The sequence below is a fragment of the Dermacentor albipictus genome, chromosome 1 (genome assembly GCF_038994185.2).
Source record: "Dermacentor albipictus isolate Rhodes 1998 colony chromosome 1, USDA_Dalb.pri_finalv2, whole genome shotgun sequence".
NCBI classification, from domain to species: domain Eukaryota; kingdom Metazoa; phylum Arthropoda; class Arachnida; order Ixodida; family Ixodidae; genus Dermacentor; species Dermacentor albipictus.
Genome location: NC_091821.1, coordinates 349,162,806 through 349,182,267, shown reverse-complemented (window position 1 = coordinate 349,182,267; position 19,462 = coordinate 349,162,806). Strand labels below are relative to the sequence as shown.

Below are 19,462 nucleotides of genomic sequence, written 5' to 3'. Positions count from 1 at the left end.
CAGAAGTAGTTTTGGCCTCAGAGTTGATCCATCTCCTTATGAAACCTTCAAAACGACTCATCAATCCTGTCGTGTCTAGGGCACGCCGGGACCTAAGAGCAGACTCAGACACGTCAGTGGACAGATGCAGGGCTAAAAGACCCCGGCGTTTATTCCTGCCTTACTTACATGTCGGCAGCTCCTGATAGGGAACGTGCATGTGCTGCATTACTGCAGTTGCGCAGAACCGTGTGCGCACAAGTCAGAGTGACACCACAAAGCCTGAGAAGCAGGGAGCCCTTGCCAGAACTACATACTAGCTCGTCACCCGTAGGCCTAAGTGCCGTTGTACACAAACACTGAATTTAAAAAATCGAGCAACCGACATTTGTACTTACATGGCCTCTCAAATACCACGCTGCTCACATGCCGAGCATAATAGTTGCTTGGACATTATGCTACCATATGATATAGACAGATACTAGATTATATGGATGTGTTCACAAGTTTTCGAATCTTATTACCCTGACAACAACGCAACATCTCCCTAACAACATACAAAAGAAAAGAAAATAAACACGCTACAACAAGATTATCTGAATGAAATAAATTCAAACAATAAAAAATCTTGAACCACTCTGAACAAATCAATTTTTTTTAATCGAAAGCCCTTGCCAAGCAGCTGCGAAAGAAAAGGTGTCATAAAGTTATAGATTTCAATTAAATATGTCTAGTGTAATTGGAGATCGGAAATCTGAGAGTCCATCTCTCTGTATCCACAGCATGCATTATAGTACCATAGGGAAAGGTATTTGCGTACACCACAAAGCAGATTAAGTCACAACTTATTTGTCCAATGCACACTTCTTTTCTGTGATGTTACAAAATTTATAATTAACATTTAAATATTGAATGTCTTAATGTTCTTCATTCTTACTTTAAATTAATACATTTTTATACCACCACATCCCTCTTTCAAACCAACTACACAGTAACCGCTGCCTTCTTGTCCAGTTCCCTGTGGTGGATGAACACAATTAATTCAGCAAAAAGTAGGCAAACAAAAATAATATGGTGTTTACAGTAGGATAATGCTGCTGTCGCAGTAAATAAGTTCAGAGCCAAAGAAATCGCTGAATTCTGCTTTTCTTTTCTTTTTCAAAGTGCGACTATTGCTGACACCCATTGTCATCGAAGGTCACGTGCGACCAGGCGCGTCGTGAAGCGAAGAAGAAGAATTCTTGCTCCGCCCATACGCGATCGCCAGGGCTGCTTCGCGGAATTCCTGCTCCCCTGGCTACTGACCGTCATGGACAGCAGGACAGAGAACACGCCATCTGCTCCGCAGGTGTCCAGTTCAAGTACGCAGCCGGAATATCATTTCGTTGCCAGCACGCCACTGAACTCCTGGTCGGTGAGTGGGTCCGAATCTGCGGGCGACCAATCTCAAACAGCTCAAAGCTTGTCACCCGCTGCAGTAGCCCAGCTAACGGTACCAGTGGTCGAGGACGATACATCCGACCACGAGGCAGTTCAGCAAAGTCAAGGCCATGGAACTGCTCCATGCGTGCTAGAACCATCGGTGCCCACCGGCTTTCGTTCCAACGCTGCAAACGAGGGCGCCATTGACACTACAGCGACGATCCCTTTCTCAGAGATAGCCGCAACGTCCCTACCCAAGAAGACGCTGCGTCTCAGCTACAAGGATCAGCTCAGGCTAGCAGCCAAAGAAACTAGAAATCGATCAAGAACGAAAAGCACTGCATTTGACAAAGCGAAGGCGGCCTTGAAACGCAGGAGGCGGAAAAGTAAAAGCATTTTCTCCCGCGTGAAACGACCGGACATGTCCAGGCTGGGCGGATACGAACCCTCGTACGCAGGTGACTCACTGCACCTTAGCCCACTCGGAATGAATGCCCAAAAAACTGCAGTTGAATCGCTGAATCTGGCAGATTTAGCAGCATCGCACCGAGGTTGGTTTCACGGGCATCCCGAGGCCGGTGATCTCCTCGACGAAGAGCAACAGATCACGTCGCGGTTCGGCGGCGTAGTCCATGCTGGGGCCAGACTTACATCGAACGCTCAGGAGCTTTTTCTTTATTCGCTGGCTTTGCTCCTCTTCATCACTCTTTTGGTGGTGCTGGCCATGATTTTTGGCGTGAAGTCTACACCCAACACTGCAAGGAAGTTAGATCAAAAAAGTCTCATCTGCGCATCTGAAGACTGCTACCAAGACGCCGAATATCTAAGCGGACTTCTTTCTTGGGACATCGACGACCCCTGCGACAGTTTACAACCATTTGTCTGTCGCCGCTGGTCAAGCCTACATAAGGACTCGCCACTAACAGAGTCAATATCGTCAGACGACGTCTACGTTTCCAGCATTGAGCGGTGGGCTCAAGCGATCTACCACAATCGACCTCGGTATTTCAGAATCCCGGCACCACTCAGGAACTTGATCGACAAGTGCCTCAACACCGAACAGATCGAAAATAACGGCTGGGGTCTCCTCCTCGAGTTCATGTTCAACACGTCCCTCGAAGGCTTCCCTTTGACGCCTCCTGTTCGTGGAAAATTGAACATCTGGACAACAGCAGCCTCGCTACTTCGTAAGACTGGGACTGCAGCACTCCTTAGCGCAAGCGTCGCGAGTCATCCGTTTATTGAATCCCTAGACGTTCCTTTAGTGGCACCTCCTGAAACCTTGAGTGCCAGCGGTGTTGACATCGAAGAAGCCACACGGATGTACACGGCAGCTGTCTTGTCCGCGGTTAGAGGCTTGAATAAGGACTTCGTTCCACCAGCGCATACGATGAAAACAGTAGAGTTTGCCAGAGCTCTCGAAATTATAAACGAATGGAAGCGCCCCGATACACACGCGGAGGTCGTCTTTGTCGAACCACGGGCAGAGCTAGTGGAATTTTTGAGCGAAATGTTTAGCGGTGTTCCTTCCATACCGTTCGTGAAGAACCAGGCTAACATTTGGATTCAGGCACCGTATGTAGTAACGCAGATACTGGAGCTCGTACGGAAGGCCGAGTCATACGTTGTCCTCAACTACCTCTGTGTACGGCTCATGATCCGAATGGCCCCTTTCATTCCTCCGTCGAAGACACTCGTCGATTTTTATAGCACGTTGACTTACGGCAAGGTGAGGACCGACGTCCCGCGATGGCACATATGCCTTCGTGCCATGGAGAAAGCGGCATTCCCACTCTTTTACACGTCATTGCTCTCCATACTCGGCCTCTATCAAGACTCGGTCCTTCTCCGCTTTGCAAGCCTCGTCAAAGACATAACCACGGAGTTCTTGAACAGCGTTGAAAGTTCTTCATTTTTCGACAAAGACGCGAGGGCCATAATCAAGCGGATCGTTTCAGACATCAATTTCCAAGTCTTGGGACCTGCGTGGCTGAAGGATGGCATTAAGTCGATGAAATACTTAAGCCCCGTGTCAAACGTAACGGCCTTCGAAACTTACATTGAACTTCACGAGCGGACGTTTGTGGAAACCTTGGCGCTCGGTTCTTCCGGGCGCTGGACTCGCTCGGCGTTCAGCACGACCTGCTGGTACGAGCGTAATCCCAGCACCATCTACGTGCCGGCACTTGCGTTCAACATTACGCTGCCTCTGAACGAGGAACCCCAACCCCTGCACCTGTGCCGAGCAGCGGTGCGAGTGATAAGCTGCATCTTCGATGCTGTCCTGACTGAAACAAACTCGACCTCATTGGAACGCTGGTTAACCAAGGGAACTGCAGCTAAGTTGCACAACGTCGTCATTTGCTACGGTCTCGACAAGTTGCACTCGCCCCTGAGGTTCCTTCGTGATGCACTTACGACTGAGTTTGCCTTTCGTCACTTCGAAAAGAGCGTCAAAAGCACGCCGAATTCCCTACATCTGCGTCTTATACAAGGCAAGATTCTGACCAGTGCCCAGTTATTCTTTGTCTACTTGATGCTTCAACGCTGTGAAAAGAAAGGTGGTCTCGACACCCTGACACTGGGCTCGGCGCACGACCTCAATGTCGTGCTTTCCAGAGATGCGAACTTCGCCATGGCCTTCAACTGCTCCCAGGGATCACCGATGAATCCGGAGAAGCAGTGTTCGTAATAGAGTGGACGAAGATAAACTGTGATCAGAAGTTTTCCGTTTAAGTTATTGACATTCTAACTACGACCGAGATTATGTGTTGGTGCCTCGTATTTATTGCCTCGCTGCACTCTCGCTAATTTTCATGATGTACTACGGAACTTGTAGAACGAACAAGAGTTAATTGTCATAGCGTATTTACGCTGTCGCTGTCGTCCAAGTTATACACAAGTGTATAGATACCAAACCTAAAGATTACCGAGCATTTGTTGAGCCAAGAAAACTAGGACGTCTCCTTCCCTTTCTGCTTTATTTTTCTGCAGTCAATAGCGAAGTGTTGTCTAAAAGCGTGTTCGAATGCAAAGTGCCTCGCTATTGCGGCAGCCTGAGTGCGCGATATCAAAACTTGAACGCTGAAGACCACGCCGAGTTTCGCCCTTGAGCAGACGTCACGACAATTCGACATTTAGCGGGTGGTAGCCAGCGCGCTTTCCAGCCTTTGAGTTTTGTTTCACGCGCTCAGACAGCCGCCGATATCTAATTGCCGATCTGAAAGTTGACGTGACAGATATGAACAGTTCGCTTCAATTCTCTATTAACAATGAGGCGCCTAGAAAAGAAAGAAGGTTACGCAATTTCACTGTGCTACCATGTCCTCGGTCGTCCTCTGACACCCGCCACTATTGACATGACTTGAAAGAAGCCTATGTTTAAATATCCCTTAGTCATGGTTCGATCAGCCGGTACAGCACACTACTCATAATAAAGCATTTACTTCTGTCAGTATACATCATGATATTAAGTATACCAGAGCTGACATCAGAATGATTGAAAGGGGTGAAATAACGTCACCCATGAAAATGTGTCAAGTTGACGCGGCTGTGCAAAAACGGAGAACGGAACGGCCGCCGCAGTCGAATAAAACACTGATCAGCCTCTTGGCCTTAATCTGGGAAGCGCAGTTTCGGAATTTCGTTTAGCCCAGACAACACATCTAAACCGCAAAACACGAGAACCGCAATTCGCAGTAGTTGTTTGGCCCACTAAAGTAATTTGCAATCAAAAGCAAGAAGGCCGACGCGCACAGGCCAGCTGGAGAATAGATTATCAGCAAACGCTAGTAAAAATGAAGTGTACACCAATTTCGCCATGATAGACCATCGCTATAAAGCGCTCGTTTTGCGTTACATTGCTGATACCTGAAACCCGCTTAACCATGTGAAAGACTATCTATATACGCAAATGCGGAATCGGGCACTTCTGACACCTAATAGCATCGCATAATAATTGAAGAGAACGAACGTATTCTCGTGCTGTTCACGTTCCCGCAAAATGTGATTTTTTGTGTTCGACTACTGTACAGTTCATCACACTGATCAATGGTACATTCGAATGGTTCCTACTGCGTTCCATCTCGGTTTGCAACGATGCGGAACCCTCTCGAGGTAGGAGTTACAGAGAGCCCGCCCCACCCGAACGTCCAGCTGCAGCCATCGTAGGAGCACCGTGATGGAAGCATTCTGTCAGATCTTTCAAATGCTCGAAGGTGCGAGCGCCTCCAGGTGCTCTGATCTGGAGCGCGGCGCTCTACGTGGACCAGGCGAGTGTGCCAGAAGGTTAGACCCACTATTGCGTGATGACGTGATGCCGCATTCCTTGGGCACGGTTGGTTGGTATTTAGGTTACGCTCACGCCTTGAATTGCTGAAATTAAAGCAAAATAAAAAACCGTGAGCCATTCCACTCTGTGAAAGTGGTTGACCAGCGAAGCTGTTTAGCACACGACACGGAGGTGATGCATAATTTTGAACAAAGGTACGAACTCATTTATTGTCTTAATGGGTGGTCATCGTGACGAAAGAAACGCACACTCATTTATTGTCTTGGTCGGTGGTCGTTATTTCGCTCGCAACTGCAATCACATTCTTTGATAATGTCAAATCGATGCGCGTACGCCGCTGGGTGGTCGGTTGGGCCGGATCGGTGCGGCGTCGCATGGGATATCTCTGCAGCACGGATCGCGTAAACGCTTCTCTTTTCGGTACCGACACTTCCACATTGAAATCACCGACAACGACAACAGGAGTGGTGTCACCGCAACTAATCCACGCAAAGTTAGTAGCCATGGGCCTTATGGGACTACGACTCCTTGCATTTTTTGCTTGCTTACGGGGTTATGAGCCATTGCTGACGCCGCTATGATCCATTGATGATGACAGTTTTAGACATGCAGTTCTGTATGTTGTATGCGCGATTAGAAAGAATTTAAGCACTGTTCGCTTCATTTTGCTGAGTGTTTGTAGCCTCCACCTTACGGGGCTATGAGCCATTACATTTTTTTGCTTGCTTACGGGATCATGAATGCTACAGAGGGTATGAGCCACTGATGATGATAGCTTTTGTTCCCAGAGAACAAAAATGCACGGAACCCTAGCCATATACAGGTTCGCTGTAAAACGATCTTTAGCATGAACAAAATGTGCCTAAAATTATTTCATTTTGGAACTTGTCATTCGATCACTGTAACTAATTTAAGACTACGCTTCCAATGGAATGCATTTCTCATTGTATCTTGGTCAAATTACTTGGTCTTTTCAAACTGCGTAGTTTCATCGTTACTGGCCAGCTTCCTGAAATAAAGAGGCAAACGAGCGTGGCTGTGCTGCAGTTTCTAAGGCGATCGTAATCACCGGCTTTCAATAGCCTTTTATTATGCTCAATTCGCAACACGTACTTATACCTCAATACTATTCAAATTTTAACGTTATACGTGGTTACGTTCTCTGACATATATTCGTTAACCCCACCTTGTGTAAATAGGGAACTCGTATTGTTAAGGAAGAAGAAGTGAACACTGTGTGCGAGGCTCGGCGTCCGAAAAAAAGGCTCTCTGAAAACAGTATAAACCGCAGTCATGCACAGGTCGGGGGCCTTCCCTTGCAATCGACTTGAAGAAGCCAAGCAAATTAGAAGCACAAAGCTAAGTTCGTCGTTGAAGTCTTTCCATTCCACAGAGTCCAAACCACCGGTCAAGCCAACTGCAACACAGCACGTCCACGCACTAAACGACGAGATCGTGGAGCCTGGGCTTTCGAAGCAAGCTCAATGCCTATCGTCCTTCACCTTCACAAACCAGGGCTCTCGCGTGACATCCACTGGAATCCTCCCCGGCGCGCCCAGAGCCCTTTGCTCAGCGAAGAAATCTCGCCGCGCAACTTATGGCGGCACCACGTCTGCTTCCTCCGTCATCTATGATGAAGCACGGAAGCATTCTCTGGGGTCCGATGACCTCCCTGCTGGGAGGTTGTTCACCTTCAGTCATAACGATGTGCCAAGAAAGGCAGAGACAAAGCCCACGAGGGAAACGCGGCCGAATCAAGAGGATACAGTACAGATCTCCGAAGTTGGTTATCTTGGAGAGATTCACTCTGGCGCTGCTGTTATCTATGACGAAATGTCTAACATTGCGGCGCAATTACTATGTTCGCACGAGCAAGGAACGACGTCGACAGAAAACTTCAGGTCCTGTGAAGAAGTTCCAGCAGGGATGGCCAAGAACATGAGCTTTCGTAGTCGACCACACGTCGAAGCAGCAGCTGTACCACCCAACGCGAGAACTACGCGACTGGCACGGCGATCCTCGTCGGCGACTAGCGAGAGAAACGGTCTGTCTGCATCTGCTACTGGCAGCATTGCAGACATAAACCTCAGGGTCATCGACGGCGAAGGTGAATCTCGCTTCAAAGAATACCTGGTGGCATTGATTCTGCTTGCCTGTTTTGCAGCGCTCCTGCTTCTTGTTTTGTACGTTTTGGCACCGACTCGCGGAAACAACAAAGCCGACGCGCAGGGCTCCTTGGCCTGCGTCTCTGACAACTGTCTAAAAGATGCAGAATACCTCGGCCAACTTCTATCCTGGAAGGATGCCCCACCCTGCGACAACTTCTACATGTTCGTGTGCCGCGGATGGAAGAGTCAGTACCCCTACGCGCCTCTTTCGCCTTTTGTCTCTCTAGATGACGACCACGCCGCAAGTCTGGAAGAAAATGTGTACGCCATGTTGGAGAACAAGTCGGAAAACTCAAAAAGCCTTGCATGGCTCAGAGATCTCATGGATAAGTGCATGGACGAGAGGCAAATCGAAGGCGACGGTTGGGACTCATTGCTAGACTTAATGTCCGACGCGTCGGTTGGACCGTTTCCCATCACGCCGCCCGTTCGAAGAAGCCTGTCCGTCTGGAAGTCTGCAGGCCGTCTTCTGCGGACAACAGGAACCTCCACTTTACTCGGTATGGGTGTCGCCATCGCTCCTTCAGGCGCACCAAAGAGTATTCTAGCAATTTATCCTCCAGAAGCTTCTAGATATCGTATCTTAGGTACCGATACAGTTGTGAAGCTTTACACACGCGCTATATTCTCCGCGGTCAAGGCCCTGAAGAAACGATTCGTTCCAGTTGAGAACTTGTTAGACATTGCGAGATTTGTCGCTGACTTTGAGAAAGAAATCGGTCACAGAGCAGTAGGTGTGGGATTTCGTATCTCCACTGCAAACTCCTCCTCGCCCATCGCCCAGTTTCTCTCCGGTGTCTTTTACGATCATTGGCCTCAATACTTCGACAAACGGACCTCGGATGTATTGATATCATCGCCGAATCTTGTAAGGCGGATCATCCAGCTTGTCGAAAGCGCCGAGAGACACACGGTGATAAACTTCATCTCGCTGCAATTGATGATACAGGTATCGCCGTTCATTCCCCACACAGAGTTGGCACAGCTCGGCACTTTCATCACCGGCAGGTCTATGATGCCGTCACCCCGCTGGAGGATTTGTCTTCGGGCTGTGGAAAAAGCACTAGCTCCCCTCATGTACGCGTCGTATTTCACGTACCGGAACCTGCACGCGTCAGCGTCAAAATTTGCCGATTTCGTTGGCGAAGCGGCACAGGAATTTCTGCGCGGCGTGGAGAATTCGTCGTACTTCTCCATGTATTCCAAGGCAGCTTTCCGGGATGTCGTGACGAACACACAGTTCAGAGTGCTCGGACCACCGTGGATTAGTGACGGCGCCGCCATGGAAGCCTACGTGCAAACCCTACCGACCATCCGTCCAGCGCACACAGCTCTGCAGTCGTACACAGGTGTTCATGAAGCCACCTTTCTCTACTCTCTGTCCCGAGGCTTCTCGCAGCAGTGGACGCGGTCTATGTTCGCCACCGACTGCTGGCACGGGCTGAACCCTCGAACTTTGTACGTTCCGCTGCTGACATTCAACGTGACTCTTTGGTCCCACCCTAGCACCCATTTTCTTCAGGTCTCCAGGGCAGGATTTCGTGTGCAAAAGTGCATTCTGGAGATGCTTCTGGGAGATGCCGCGTTCCCCAACGACCAACAGTTTTGGTGGCTGGACGAAGCGACTAGGCACAAGCTCGAGAGTGTCGAATCTTGTCTACAGAGAAGCGTGCGGCGAAGTAATGTGCAGGATCTTCTGGCCATTCTCAAGCGCAGCCTCTCGGTTCTTCTCGCGTACGAACACTTTCACAGAAGCGTGAAGGGGTCCGGAAAGACTCTGAAGCTCTACCTGCCAAACGGTGAAGTGCTGACCGAAACGCAACTCTTCTTTATCTTTTTGGTGATGCAGTCGTGTGGGAAACGACGCCCTGCAGACAGTCCTTCTAGCTTGGAACTTGAGTGGAACGCCGCGCTTGGAAACTACCCCGAAATGTCAGCGGCTTTTCGCTGCTCCCGCGGTTCCCCTATGAACCCGATGAGGCAGTGTGGAACATAACTGGCCCCTGGCCTTTATGATTACAAACGCGCTACCGATACAGAACTGAATATTTTTCCCCAGCAAAAACACCTGCCAGGCTCGATTAGTAGCAAATTGATACGATAAATTAGGATGGCGCGTTGACACCATCCTTCGTTTAATGCTCCGCTCACGTATTCTTCACATAAAATCGCAATATTTCGTAGACTGTTTGTACATGTGTGACTACGTTGCTGGCTCTCTTCCCATGTATCGCTATAAGATCCCACTTTCTGTGATTACGGAGTGCGCCCGTCCCTGAAATTTCTATCTGTAATCAACATTGGCATTTCAACGAAATGCGTATCAGTATTTCTTTCAGCAAATAGAAAGGAAGACTGCCGTGCTCTTTACCACATCTAGTGACATTTGTAGAACCGTCTGCCAAATTTCTCTTCTGAGAAATTTCAGCATTTGTACGTACCTGCATTACAAGCAACTTAGGACAAAGATTCGCGCCAATTTAGAAGGCGCGGACGCGCTCTATACGAACGGGACCCGCTGTTTCTTGCTGCTAGTTATGTGTCATAGCAATCTGTTTTTTGTTGGTCCAATCAAAATATCAAAATTAATATCAAAATTGCGTTATACATAAGAGCAAATACACCACAGATAAAACAGTAAAACTGTGTTAACCTGAGTATGAACTGTCTTGCGTAAGTAAACTTTATGTTATCTAACAGAGTAGGAGGTACAGAACAAGGTATCACGAATGCATATAAAAATCAATATCCCGCGGGCAAGAAAGATCCATGTACCCACTTTGCAATCGATTAAATTATAGACAGGGAATAAGAACATTGTTTGCGAGCATAACCCTCACACTAATTAAAAGCCAATAAGAGGAAAGCTGCAGCTTGGCACACCGATGCGACAAACAAGGAAAAGTGCTGCACGCGTATCCCGCATAAACATTATGAGGGCACAGTCCTAATACACGCAGAAGCAAAGACAAGAGCAAGTTATCGTCGGCATATTTTCTCAGCCATTGCAGAAATGTGGGAGACATAAAAGAGCACGAAGACCATACGAAGGTAAACATCACGCGCGCTATACCCCAAAGCAAAAATAAATGCGTATCGACAAGCACCACCCGCGCATACGGAGCCTCTTTGCTGCGGCGGCACTTTGAATAGCGCGTCGCGAACTTATGGGATGAGCGTGCCTCAGGAAGGGCAATAAAGCGCAATCAAGGAGTGGAGGTCACGTTCTGAAACTGAAGCCGGCAGATGCCATATTACTATGGGCATCAAAGCTGCAGTGGCCACAACCTTCTGCAGTGCTCTGGTGCACGTCTTTTAAGCTTTTGCAAATCAGGCCTGGACACCGTATTTGTTGGACTACAGTTTTCGAGTTTAATTGAAATGTTTATTAAATGATAGCGTGCCGCTTCCGATTGTGTACCCGTTCGGACTATGCAAGATTTCTGCTTTCAAGATGGCTCGTTGCAGCCGGATTCGCGCAACGCAACTCTCACCATCACTGCGGTGGCAAAAACGAAAAGTGATGGCTGTAACGGTTAGCGTTCCGCGTCAATAGCACACTTTTATCGGCTTGCGCTTTTTTAAAATTCGACTCAAACATATCATTTCTTTGTGTTAGCAAAGTACATGGAGCGATAAGCACATGCTGGTGTTTTACAGAAATGGCAGTCAAAAGCTTGAAAATGGGCTTGATGTGTCCGTCTATCCTTCAGCCTTCCCGTTAGCGCAACAAAAGACAGAACACGCTGGAAGCGATGAGGCAGAAAAGCGCTTGTCTTCTTGGCCAATAGTGGGTATGTGTAAGTGTTAGGAAAGAAGACAAGACAACTTCTCTTACGGTGTGTGTTGTATTTTGCTACGCGATTTGAACACATAAGCAATGCAAGACCAAGTAGTCCAACATTTAATCCTTCTAAGATTCGCTACGAGTCAACGGGCTATACTGAAGAGCCACAGTGTAATTCTTAAGTCAAGAAATTGCCGATCCCTGACACTCCAAGAAAATCCTATAGCCTGAGAAAGAAAAGTGCGAGCCCGTCGACTACTCACTCGCACACTATTCTACCATTTTCGGTATTTCCTTTTGTTTATGCTTTTAATTGGCGTTTCTCGTCTTCAACTAAGAATTCTCTTAAGCTACCTCCTGCCGCACGACACTATCCCATAATGGGTACGCGCCGTGGAAGAGGAACATCATCATCAGCAGCAGCATGTATGGTGAGATCCACTTCGGTTTCAAATGCTTTATTTTCATTGGCTGCCTAAACTTTCATAATAAGCTGCTCGACATTATCCGATACCATGCACTGATGTGTTCATTGTTTTTTTAGTGACGAGTCTATTGAAAGTAACGGTGAATTAATCCTTCACTCCGAGTGAGCCGGCAGATTCTTCGTAAGCTTTCTCGCGACCACGCCCCGATGTGGCGGTGCTGTTTCGTTTTTTTTTTTAATTTATAAAGCCGTCATTCAGCACTCCAAACGCTTCCACGTGCCGTTCTAGTGAAACCAGGAGATGTTCGCTAATTCTCTTGGCCCAATAAAATATTCGTTGGCAGCGTTTGAAGCCATTTGAAATCATATTGTATACATATCTTAAAACGCAGAACGCTTGCTTATAAGTCTTCCACATATATGACGAAAGATGTGATTACTGCGGGTCATTGGCGTGCTTCTCAGGGCATTAAAGAGACCGAGAAATGCTTGCGCTCTCGCTTCAGCTCCCTCTCACCTAATACCGTGCAGTGTTACCAAAGCTTATAGCTATCGTCGCCAAGTCGGAGTTGCCGAGTTCACAAAGTCATTCGCTTCGAATAAAAACATCTCGCGCTTAGCAGTCGACGCTGGCTGTCTGGCCAACCTCTTCCTCGCGGGTACGTGCCAAGGCGCCCCATAATCACGGAGAGCTGTCATAATTAAGCGAACTGCTTAGCAAATTATTGGTTTGTTACACAGTTTTCAGCTCATCCGTGCGTGCCTGTACACGTAAACGATAACACCGCCTTCGGGATCGGTTCGGTGCACTACTTTCAAGAGTGCACAGAATGAGAAGATATTATATAACAGGACAGGAATGCACAACTTTATCAGTTCTCTAGGCTATTTGTGATTATTTAAATATACATTGTTTAAAATACGCACAAGACGCCCTTACAGCTAGCGTACTGCAGCAGCTTTTCACTCATGATTGCACAGGTTTGTGTACGTTCTGCACAAAACTACACGCAATTCGACTTCGTAGGAAACGAGAGGAGGCTAAGCAGAAGGGGCATTGTGCAGCAATTCGTCGCGCAGCGCGTCTGTAAGCAGCTACACCAGCGTACGTACAGGGGGCTATTCGGGCTCACGAACCCCCGGCGGTAGCAGCAGCAGCTGTCGTCACGTTGCACCGTTTTAGCGACGCAGAGTTATAAAAACCTCCATATTTTTTATTCACTGAGCGCAAGCTCGCAAGTTTTCGTTTCATCTTTTCCAATGCAGCTCCTATCTCATCGTTGCTTGCGCAAACATCACCCTGCCCCGCCCACACGTCGGCGCGGCATCGCTCCTGGAAGTCTCTTCAGGACGCGCCCGCCCTGCTGACGCTGTGGCGACTCAGGAAATTGCGTCCGTGCAGCCTTCCAAGCCAGTTCTCTCTGCAGTGACACCGGGATGCTGCCTGAAAGGGGTCACCCGAGCAGAAGCCAAGCTGTGCCCGTCGGCCGCATTCAATGGTAGGCAGCGTTGCACCCTGAATAGCAGGCGGCGGTGCGCTTCTAGAGTTTATGAAAGCTATCGGCCCGAAGACCTCACCGGGCTTGCGGAGGCGTCCCGTCGCTGCGCGGTGTGGAGGCATACAGTAGAGAGGGGGCTAGCTCACAGATTACGTTCGACGCTTGCGTCTTACCTGAAGCAATATCGCTAGTTGCGAGTGCGCGCGCAGGAACGTTTTCGACTGTGCGGAAGAGATATAATGCATGCCGACATCGACGTCTGCGATGCTGAACAGGACGTCAACGGTTGCATTAACAAATCCTTAGAAAACATTTGCATGCCGGGGCACGGCGATTGAAGACTGGGGCATGAGGGGGAGGGAACCATCCCTCGGGACCCCTGCCCATTCAACGATAAGTTGCCAATCCGATTCTCCTTTTTCACTATAGAACCAAAAGAGAACAGAGTATGGAGGGAACGCAGAACCAAATGGCTAACCCATAAATACATAAATAAAATAAAGAAATACGCTTCGAGAGAATAACAGCCATACCACCCTCTTTGCCTCGTGTAAGCTCGCGGTTTGAGACGGTTGGAGCGTACCCCACGTCGCCTTTCCTAAATTTGCTGATAAAAACGAGAGAGTACAGGCTTTCATCATCCCTATGACTAATTGTACCGCCTTAGAGATCAGCTCAATTCGTAACGTAACAAGTCGTGATGTTTCTTCGCCGGAATACAATAAGTCCATCGTCATGCCATCGTAGTCGCCATCGTGGTCGCCATATTCGATGAAACCCATACAAAATCATGCAGTCTCCCACGCACGTTGGGAAACAATGTTATGCGAAGCACTGCGCAGGCTTGGATATCAGGCATCGTTTGAGGTTCCATATAAAGCATTAATAGAGGGCGCTACATGTGCATGTAAGGCGCACAATTATCCGCCGTGGTTACTTAGAGGCTATGGTGTTGTTTGCTAAGCACAAGGTCGCGGGATCGAATCACGGCCACGGCGGCCGCATTTCGATGGGGGTGAAATGCGAAAACACCCATGTGCTTAGATTTACAAGCACGGTAAAGAACCCTAGGCGGTCCAAATTTTCGGAGTCTCATACTACTGTGTTTCTCATAATCAGGTCGTGGTTCTGGCACGTAAAACCTCCTAATTTAACTTCTTAAGGCCCACAATTCTGCGTGTGACGCGAGCGTGTGTGTGACGACCACGACAATGCGATGGGCCGAAGACGAATATGGCGACCAAGATGGCGACTACGATGGCATGACGATGGACTTATTGTATTCCGGCGAAGAAACATCACGACTTGTTACGTTACGAATTGAGCTGATCTCTAAGGCGGTACAATTAGTCATGGGGATGGTGAAAGCCTGTACGCTCTCGTTTTTATCAGCAAAATGTTGGAAAGGCGACGTGGCGTACGCTCCAACCGTCTCAAACCGCGAGCTTACACGAGGCAAAGAGGGTGGTATGGTTGTTATTCTCTCGAAGCGTATTTCTTTATTTTATTTATGTATTTGTGAGACCCTCAAGGTAAATAGTTGTACATCGCAGAGGGGAGAGACGAGAACACATTGCAAGAGTAAAAAATACAGGATTAGTTCTGTGAATTCATAGTGCAGGGAACAAAAGAAGATATTGAAAAAGAACTAGTAATATTTACATAACAACCGCAAAAAAACACTTACATAATATTAAGTAATTGAATACGCAAAGAGTAAACTTTACCAAGCAGGCAATGTCCACGAATAAGTATGTAATTATACCATTTACTACCATACATTATTTTATGTTGATTAGTGCATTCTTAAAACGAGTGCGGTCACTGATGCTTACTAATGATGTAGGTATAGATTATTCCAGTCTATTGAAGTTCTAGGAAGGAATGACTGTGAGCACGCAGCGGCGTTATGACGGGGTACGTTAACATTATGTACATGATCACGACGAGCTGAATAATAAGGCCCAGGTCGGATCGAAATGGGGCGAAGAGATACGTTGTGGTAGTAGATTTTATGAAATGGGAAAATGCGTGATTCCTCTGCGAAGAGATAATAATGGGATTTGAAAGGTACTCGTCATTGATGTAACACTAGCAGTGTGATGGTAGTTAGCTAGGATGAAACGAACAAAGCGATCTTGTACTGATTCGATTTCGTTAATTAATGCGATCTGATGACGATCACACACATATGAGGCATATTCTTATTGGGGGCGGACGTAAGTTGTGTACAACTTACGCCCGCGAAAGTTTTTTTTTTTTTCGATTATCCTAAGGAGCGGTTAGCTTTAGATATTAGATATTGTACATGCTGCTTCCAAGAAGGATCGCTAGTTATATGAATGGCAAGATAACGGTAGCACGTAACGGATTGAAGGGGGCAGTCATTGAGGGCGTAGGTAGGGCAAGTTGCGTTAGAACAAGAAATGGGCATAGATTTGCGTTTATTATAGTTGAGCTCCATGGGCCAAGTCAGGCACAAATTATATATGTTATTTAAACCTGATTGAAGGATAGTTATACCAAAGGCATTAGTTATTTTCCCATATATAACACAGTCGTCAGCGAATAAACTAATTTGTGAGCAAATGTTATCAGGCAAACCGTTAACGTATATTAAATATAAAAGAGGACCAAGGACAGACCCTTGCGGAACACCGAATTCAACTGGAGTCGCATTAGATGTGGTGTCATTAGCTACAACGAAATGGAAACGAGACGAAATGAACGATTGGATTCAGCTAAGTACTCCCGGGTCAATGTTTAGTGCACTTAGCTTGTGCAGGAGCAATACATGTTTAACCTTGTCAAAAAGCTTTCGAAAAATAAAAAAAAATATGCAATCAGTCAAAAAACCGCTATCAAGCTATACATGTAAGTCATTAGTAAAAGTTACCAGCTGAGTCTCACAAGAAAAGAATTTGCCAAAGCCATTTCGACTATTAGGGAAAAAATTATTTTCTTCAAGAAAGTTGACAAGGTTAGAAAATATAATGTGCTCCGTTATATTGCACGGTACTGAGGTAATCGATATGGGCCTGTTGTTAAAAGGATCATGAGTTTCGACAGATTTGTGGATCGGAATAATCTTTGCCGTTTTCCAGTCATGAGGCAAGGATGAAGACAGGCACGACTGTGAAAAAATGCTCTCTAAGATGATAGAGGAATACTCATTAGTATTTTTTTTAATTTCGTCATATGTCGTCCATTTTGCAAGAAGACGTAAGCTTGAGACTGTCTATTACTTTTTTTATGCCAGTAGAGTTAAAAAGTATGGGATCCATAGATAAAAAACTGCGGCATTATAGCCTTGGAAGTTCGTTGTCATGTCTTGAAAGTTTGAAAGCCTTTATAAATACATTATTTTCGCAGTGCTGCCGAGGTATAGGCTCACCGGAAGACGTGCTAAGTGATATAATTTTCAATTCACTAGGCCTTACCACATTCTAGAAGCTTGCTGGATACAAACGTGTTCGGAAGGGTGCTATTGAACAAAGAAAATTTAGTGTGCTTTATCGCAGATGAGTAGGCCGAGGCAGCTCCTCTGTAAGCAGGCCGTTTATCCTGGCTTTGCATCCGCTTAGCTGTGCGAAAAGACGCTTCTTTCTGTTAGGCATTTCAAAGATTTAGTGTACCATGAAGCATTTTTATTCGAAAAAACGCGCCTCTTCGGGATAGACTTGTTGACAATATCGTGAATTTTCCCTTTGAATATATTCCAGTTAGTATCCAGTGAGCGCTCGGCAACATTAGGCAGGAAATTATGGAGAAAAAGAGCAAGTTCGTAATTGATAGCGGTGAAATTGCCGTTTTTATAATCACGAATTGTTTTAATACTCCTCTGGGACGGTAGAATTGCCACGTTAATGGAAAAATGCAAGACGTCGTGATCGCTCAAGCCGGGTGAGTGTGTAACCTTAGATATATCTGTTGATGATGTTAAAACAAGATCCAAAAGAGATGGCGTGGCGTTCGTTAGGCGTGTAATCTGGACCAAGTTGAAATCTGCACATACGTCGACAAAACGCTTCGATTCCGCAGAAGTTGTAAAGGACACGTGCCTGACCGGGAAATGTTGAGGCAGTTAAAATCGCCCATAAATAAAATTAGCGCTGCGGGGAAGCGAACACTTATCTGGCATAAACATTCGTGCATGCTATCACAATAAGTTGGGGCAGATGATGGTGCTCGGTAGCAAACACCGATCACAACCTTTTTGAAATTTACAGAAACGCAGCATCATACACGTTCAATGTCGCATGTTAGGGCTACAGGGAAACAGTCAAAGCATTCATTAACAGCAATTAAAACACCACCACCTAATGTGTGAGCGCGATCAGTACGGTAAATATAATGCTTTTTATTACAGCGGAATAACTCAAAGAGTTTGTTACTTTACTCGTCCACCACGTTTCAGTTAATGCATTTATGTCTGCATCACAATCATTTATTAGGCTGCAGAGATTATCTTTTTTTAGCCAAGAGGCTACGGATATGAGTAAGAACCGGTGGTCTAGATACTATAGGACCAGGGTTCCTACCCCTCGCGTTATCCTATCGGTGCGCTGTTAAAACATTTCGGCCTGATCTTAAGCACAGAACAGACGCCGCGGCATCATCTGGGGTACTTAGCGGCTTCATTTCGTAGACCTTTTGTTCAGTGGCGTCGGATCTATAGCAACTCCTACCAAATAGTAGTTAGTAGTATAGGCAACCTTCAGACACATCATTTTGAAGAGTGTCTATCTAGGTGAGCTGCCGCCGCTTTTCCGTATCGCGCATGTCTGTTTCCAGCCTCTAGCCTCTTTCGTCGGCCGATCCCGAGCACAGTGAAGTCTAAAAGTGTGTCAGAACTGATGATGATGATGATGATGATGATGATGATGATGATGATGATGGCGATGATGATGATGACTGCGGTTATTGCGATGCTAATTATGATGATGATTAGTAGAATGGGTACATCACAGGTCTTCAGGTGTACGGAAGGGCTGCCCCAGCCTGAAATTTCTGGAGAGAGACATCCTCCACCTGAGTTAGACTACGAGAAAGAGAGCACACACACGGAGAGATTAGAGCACGTGTGTCCGAAGGTTGTCCCACTGGTGTCCGAAGGGGGCCCGAAGGTTGACCGGGGTCAGAGGTAAGGTAAACAGGCAAGCATTCAGGTGGAGAAGAATAGTCAAATGATAAATAGTCAGGGATATATGGCTATATTTATAGTGGTTGTGACCATGGTCATTCACTCAGTGAAGTTTGATGGTGAAATACGATGACATGAAGACTATATGAATCCTCCCATTTACACATTATTTTTTTAACTTGATTCCACTGCTTCACATCGTTGAGATAGTCCGTGTGTATAAACAGCATCAATGTAGGTCAAGTTCTGAACATCTATGATCGCATCTGGGATGGCTTGTAGCTCACGAAAAATAAAGACAGTCTCCATAAGCTGACAGTCGTTATTTCACTGGCAGACCATCTTCAATGCAATGGACTTTGCCTACTATTTTTTGGTTCAGAAATTATTGTCGCTTGTTTGCTGTAGTTTTCTCGAACGCCTGCCACCGCCACAAATGCAGCAAAAGAAAGAAGTGGTTAGCCTGATTATCAAATGTCACTAACATGCCCGCAAAAGATGGACTCACAAAAAAGAAAAAGAAACGAAGTAAGAAAGTCGCGCACACTCGCGCTTCCTGTGTTGCGACGTTGGCGTTAACAGCAACCGCCAGGGAGAAGCTTTCACGCTATCAGTTTTCGCTTTTCTCTCTTTTGCATCGTTCATCAAGCGTAACGACAAAAACCTCTCCATCACCGTCTCATGAAGCTGCTAGCAGACGTGGACGGGGCACTCAGTGCAGCGGAAGCCTCGTACAGGACAATGTC

General features: G+C 46.8%; 1 protein-coding gene across 1 annotated transcript; it reads left to right on the top strand.

Moving 5' to 3' along the window:
* The first annotated feature begins 1,288 nt into the window (after window positions 1-1,288).
* On the top strand, window positions 1,289-4,093 carry LOC139052727 (neprilysin-2-like). Its single transcript, XM_070529792.1, has one exon. It carries the CDS (start codon window positions 1,289-1,291, stop codon window positions 4,091-4,093), a length of 2,805 nt encoding a protein of 934 aa, XP_070385893.1.
* The last annotated feature ends 15,369 nt before the right edge of the window (window positions 4,094-19,462 follow it).

What these genes read in the sequence shown, in the direction of transcription:
- LOC139052727 (XM_070529792.1), top strand. Translation starts at nt 1,289, where the DNA reads ATGGACAGCAGGACAGAGAACACGCCATCTGCTCCGCAGGTGTCCAGT.